This window comes from Xiphophorus maculatus, chromosome 15, assembly GCF_002775205.1.
Source record: "Xiphophorus maculatus strain JP 163 A chromosome 15, X_maculatus-5.0-male, whole genome shotgun sequence".
NCBI classification, from domain to species: domain Eukaryota; kingdom Metazoa; phylum Chordata; class Actinopteri; order Cyprinodontiformes; family Poeciliidae; genus Xiphophorus; species Xiphophorus maculatus.
The window spans coordinates 7,601,551-7,607,550 of record NC_036457.1 but is presented as its reverse complement, the minus strand read 5'-3'; the positions used below and the strand labels follow the sequence as shown (position 1 = coordinate 7,607,550).

Genomic DNA, 6,000 nt, shown 5'->3' with positions numbered 1-6,000 from the left:
TTATTTATTTTTTTTGTCCTGGCAGGCACCTACAGCGGTCTATTAAAATGCTACTGCTATAGATAAGGTCTAGCATTGAACACACAAAGCAATTGCAATGAAAGGAACAAAGTTACCTTAATATAATAATGATAAGAAGAATAATGATAATAATAATAAGAATAATAATCATAATAATATATTACAGAATAAATCTCTTTTTATAATTAGATTTTTTTCATTAAAAGTTATATTTTCTTTGTTTGAAATACTATAATCTTTTTAAATTATTTTTTTAAATATGTATCTAGGTTGTGATCAAGATGTTGACTATACCTCAACGTTATCCAAATCAATAAAAACTAGCTGTGCCGTTGCATATTACAGAATAGTCAATGATATGTGGACATGCACCGTGAACCACCCATTCCAACGCTCGCTATATGTGACGTCGTCCGGCGTCCCCCTCTGATGACATCATAGCCGTCCAATGACCATGACGTCAACCACCTCGCCCTTGTGCAGCTCCACGTATTGCTCTGTTTTTGGAGGTAGCATCAGGAGCCCATTGGCACTGCGCATGCTCATCAGTCTGCTGCTCACCTGGTTCCCTGCGAGGAGACCACAAACGAAGAGCTTGTACTTATTTACATTTAGTTATTTACACTGGATGAGAAGAAAGCCATCGTTGAAAGAAAGCAAAAAGATGCACAGTTTGAGTTCGCCTTAGCTTATAGCTTTTTACTTTACTTTATGTTTACTTTACTTGTCAGTACTTTAAACACTGACAAGGTAGTTTGTCACTACTTTCTCTATTTCAAAAAAGTTTCTGTTGCTCTTAAAAATAAATTTTTGCTGCTTTACGTTGTTGTACCTGTGCTCTGTGCCCATGGCAGAGGCTCCTGGTGATGCCACGTCAAAATGCAGCGGTGATATTCAGGACGAGGGTCCAGCTTCACATCACATGACAACTAAATTATAAACAAACATACAAGTTAAAGCTTTATTAAACCCCTACAAACATAAATGTAGGGCATTCCTCTATTTTTCTTAAAGTGCTTTCTATTTTACACTTTTTAGGTAGTTTGCTAGAATTCAATGCTTTTTCAAGCCTCATGACACAGACAAAAAATAAAATGTCAGGATTTAGTGCAAATCCACCAGTGTGAATTGTCTAAATTTTTAACTGTCACAGATTAATTAACCAGCTAATATGAGATTGTTATACTTGCGTTGGTAATTAAAGAGCACTGTGACAATAATGGCGTAATATTCTGCACAATAAAAACTTGACACTGACAATTTATTCTAAAGTCCATATCAAAATTAAAATAAAGCATAAGTAATATAATTGCACCAATAAGAATCAATGTAATCTAATAATTTTGGAGCAGCTTCCATTTAAGAAAGACCAATTACATTATGTTATAGATTCTTGTTTTAATTTTTTTGTGTAAAAACAATATTGATATATTTTTATTATTATTAAATGTATTTTTTGTTATTTGTGTCTTACTATGCCAGAGGAATCTCATCCTGGCTCATTTTTTAAAGTTATACCTAAAATGTCATCTACAAGGTGTCTTGGCCAAGACAAGAACAGCTGAAGACAGCACTAAAATATGCCACATGGATAAAAAGAAAAAGGTCAATAAAATATAGTTGCCTCGTTGAGTCTCGTGAGGGTAAAGATTTAATCTAAATCTGATGCTAGCTACTTGAGAAAATTGCCCGAATGCAACTATGCTCTAAGACCATTAATTTCTTTACAGCAAAAGCGGCACTAATATATTCAACTTGATTTCTAACTGCGTTATAATTGCAATTGATGTAGAGGTGCATGCTGCATGCAGGAAAATGGTTTCCTGCCATTTTCCTGCACACATAATGGCAGGAAACCAAATCCTTTACTTGTTAATGCTTGATGGGGGACATAAGCTTAGCCTGCTCTGGGTGCATGATATTCTAGTGATTTCTTTTACCCACTCTATGGTTATGAATATTCAAGACAGAGGATCAGGCCATGGGGTTGCTGATGTCTTTGCCAAGTCACAGCAAAATGTTGTGGTCATAAATATGCATCCGGAGGATGATGAAAACACAATTACTTGATGATTTAAGATGCAGCAAGACTTGAGTAGTTTTGTGCAAACATTGACTTTCATTTATTTATTTTGCAGTTTGATGCCTGTACACTGAAAGCACAGCAATGAACCCAAGAAATTTTTCTTGGCTTCCCTTATATGCTTTGTGAGTCCTACCCTCGCTTTGATGATGGTGGGCCTGGGGTCCAAAATACCCTGCATCTTCCTCAAAGCAGGGATGACAAAAAGATTACAGGTGACAACAGCGGACACGGGATTTCCTAGGACAGACGGGCGGACAGAGGGAGGAGGACGAGAGGAGAAAGCACAAAGAAAAATATCTGAGTAACGAGTCTGTGCGCATTGCTGGTAGAATCACTCTTTCTCTCAACTTCACACACTACCTGGGAGGGCAAAGATTAGTTTGCGAGCACCGTCTATGTCCAAGGTGGCAAATGTTGTTGGGAGCCTGAAAAAAACAAATAGTACAATAAAACAACAAATGTCATTGGAGAAAAATAATTATGAAGACCACAAATGATTTAAACAGTCTCAATAATTAATCACATTCTGTTTGCTTTACCCTGGTTTCATGAAAACACGACCAAAATGGATCTGAGCATGAAGATCAATATCCAACACCTGCTTGAGGTAATCCTGAAAAATAAAATTAAAAGGCAAAATTTTAAAATGCACATTTCTTAACTTAAAAATGACATTGAAATCCAATGTGAAATCTCTGTGCTTTAAAAATAAAAAAATGTTCAAATACTAATAAAATTTGTTCAATTCCTTTCTGCTATCTCGCTATCTACCACAAGGTGTCAGTAAAACAGCATTATTACCCCTTGTAACTGTACCTTCTCTCCCATGGACACTCCTCCTGAGGTGATGATGACATCAGCACGGCTGATGCCTTCATTCAGAGCGTTCAAAAGGTCATCTGGGCTGCAAGGCATAAAACAGAGAAACAAAAATACACAAAAGCATTAACTACCAATTTATTTCAGAGAGAAAGAAAGTTATATGAAAAAAATCTGCAATGCATAATGTTTTTATATTTCATCATGTTACAGCATTAGTGCAACATATTTTTTCAGGATGCTATGATTATATGCTATGATATAAACGATGTAGTAGAAGATAGGAGGTTTGGGTAACTAGACATATTGTTATTTATCATGTCTTATCAAATTTTGTCTTCTTTTATCTTTACAATTATATGCAACTTTTTGCTGGTCTATCACACAGGATTGAAATTAAATATTTGCTTACATAAATTGACAAAATCTGGAAAAGTGTAAGGGGTATGAATAGATTTGCAGGCCATTTTATGAAAGAAGGCCTGGCACAGACTTAATGTGAACCTTACTTGTCCCCAACGATTCCCAGATTGATAGTGGGGTAGCCATGTTCCTGGATTGTGGCAAGCAGGGTGGAACGATTGCTGTCCCTAATTTTCCCAGGATGGAGGTCATCCTCTGGGTTCAACAGCTACCAAGAAGCAATGCAGAGTGGAATGAATATTAACAAAGTGGATAAAGAAGCAAGTAATTAACAGGGAGAGTATTTAATGACCCTTGTCGCGTATCCTTTTTGGTTACAAACATAAAGGCATGTTTTAGTATTTGGAGTGTGTGCAAAATAATTAGGTTCTGACTGAATAAAATGCCACAAGTGATGAAAAATGTCTCACATAAAACTGTAATACTATGTTTACAATGGTCATATGTCACCGGATAACGAGAATTACTCTACACTCAGAGTTGCAAGCCTTGTTGGGACACACACATAGCTGCAGATAATATAATTTGGGTCTAATTTGATGAAACGTGGAAAGTTAGACGCAGAAAAAAAACATTTAACTTTTTTATGTAGAACAAAGTGTCTGTTTAGATTAGTTGATAGCAGGATCCCTGTATGATATTTAATCAGTTAAAGGTTTCCTGTTTTAGCAAAGTCAGGATGACCAAAATGTATTAAATGAAAAAGTGTACATATTACTCTCTTCAAATAAAAAAATAAATAAAAAAATTAGATAGTATTTTGCAGGATTACCTTTTAAACTGTATTACAGGGTCAAACATTTTGGGCATTCTTCCTCAAGCTTCTCACAATAGCTTACTGTAAATTTGGCCCATTCCTCCTCAAACCTGGGGTAACTGGATAAATTCTGTATGCTGGCTTTACCATCAGATTTTCTATGGAACTGAGGTCAGAGTTTTGTGATCTCCACTCCAAAACCTTAAGACACATTGTAACTATTTTGGCAGTATGATTAGGCCGATTGTCTATTTGGAAGATCCATTTGGGCCAAATGTCTTGAAATGCTGCTTCGGTGTTTCCACTTAATGCCCTTTCTATTTGTGAGAAGTGCACCAGTCCCTCCCGCAGAAACACCCACATAACATGTCGCACGAAGGACTTTCAAAATAGGATGGCCTTTCAAGTTGCCTCTCTTATAATCTTTCTCTCATTAATCTGACATTAAGCAAATAGAAATCATTTTAGGATTCCTAACTGACCTGAAACAGGAAAAGTTTAATCGGATTTAATGATAAATAGTGAGAAAAAAAAGCTATGTACCTCTTTAAGCAGTGTGTCTATAAATATTAGCTTCACATGTCAGAATTAATTTTACTGCATTAATATTCAAGAATGTACTCAAATTATTGGTTGTAAAATTAGAAACATTTTGTGAGTGAGTGCTGCAGAATAACATTAAATCTGAGCTCAACTTAATCCTCTTTTCTAACAGATAATCTGATGGGAAAGCTGATGAAGGAAATATGAAATCCATTTGCATAAAAATGTCAACATGGTTGTTTAATACGTGCTGATTTATAGCCAGAATGTGATTTTCTGTGAACGTTGTAGGACACACAAACTTTGGTCATAACTGAAACACTGATTATGTAGTTTTAGCTTTACCTCATTTCCTGTGGACATGACCGCCACAACAGGAAATTTCTGCACTTCCACCTCTGTGACCCCAACAGTGGCCAACAGGCCAATTTCAGAGGGGCCCATATGGGTGCCCTTCGCCAGCACACACTCCCCACGCTTGATGTCATGACCGATAGGCCTGTGAAGATGCAAACACTGAATTAAAAAAGCTGCAAAATCCCTGAACGATGTTGTAAGGCTGTTCTTACATTCTGTTAGAGACATGCTATGCATTTTAAGCATTCCTTTGGCCTCTGGCCATAATTAGAATTAATGGATGTAAAGTAACAAGGTAGCAAAATGAACAGAAATCTGAGTGGGACAAATTCAGAAAGAGTTTTCTATGTTACCAAGCACTGTTGAGGTGAAAATCACCCAGAAATGTTTATTAATATTCTGCGCAGAACAGGACAATTTACAAAATTAGACACTTTTGAGCAAAGCAGAGAAATCATAAACACTGAAGAAAGTGTACGACTGTCTGGACCTTTGCTTCACCAGAAGTTATTTCTCCAGGGAAAAATTTTAAGTGTTTTAGCTGACACAAGTTTCCTCAAGGAAAGTTTATAAACATTAAACAAAAACATAATATGACATAACCATCAGATGAACAACGACATAAGATATTAGGCTGAAATAAAATTTGCCACATTTCACCCCCTTGGTTTTAGTTAAACTTAGTTTTACAATAATCACATAGTAAAATTTGATTTCATTCCCTATTTGATTATGATAAAGTCCATATTATATAATAATTCCATGTAAATCTTGTTTATTAGAGTGCACCTCAAGGATAATAGGAATTTGTGTTTTTGTCATGTAGGCTTTTCTGTTTTAGGCAAATTAAAGTGTCAAATAAACAGAAAATGCTGTTTAATTGAACTTCTAATTTTTTCAGATTTTAACCAACCTGATGTCCTGTCCTGGACGGGCTTGTACTAGAATTCGAACTTCCAACTCCTCTGTCCCCTAAATAACAAATAAAATATCA

The 6,000-nt window shown here is 35.8% G+C and overlaps 1 protein-coding gene across 10 annotated transcripts in view; it reads right to left on the bottom strand.

Annotated features, from left to right (window-relative positions):
* Positions 1 to 213: 213 nt before the first annotated feature.
* Positions 214 to 6,000, bottom strand: part of gphn (gephyrin) — a 90,136-nt gene continuing 84,349 nt past the window's right edge. For 6 of the 10 annotated variants that reach the window (XM_023347633.1, XM_023347638.1, XM_023347637.1 and 3 more), the window contains 9 exons: positions 5,920 to 5,978; positions 4,995 to 5,148; positions 3,436 to 3,557; positions 2,924 to 3,026; positions 2,647 to 2,720; positions 2,465 to 2,532; positions 2,241 to 2,344; positions 854 to 950; positions 214 to 590 (listed from right to left, as the gene is read on the bottom strand). In XM_023347633.1, the coding sequence (XP_023203401.1) occupies positions 457 to 590; positions 854 to 950; positions 2,241 to 2,344; positions 2,465 to 2,532; positions 2,647 to 2,720; positions 2,924 to 3,026; positions 3,436 to 3,557; positions 4,995 to 5,148; positions 5,920 to 5,978 (915 nt within the window). In that variant the 3' untranslated portion in view covers positions 214 to 456. The remainder of the gene's footprint in view (positions 591 to 853; positions 951 to 2,240; positions 2,345 to 2,464; positions 2,533 to 2,646; positions 2,721 to 2,923; positions 3,027 to 3,435; positions 3,558 to 4,994; positions 5,149 to 5,919; positions 5,979 to 6,000) is intronic. The other 4 variants (XM_005803111.3, XM_023347642.1, XM_023347634.1 and 1 more) reach the window with 3 other exon arrangements.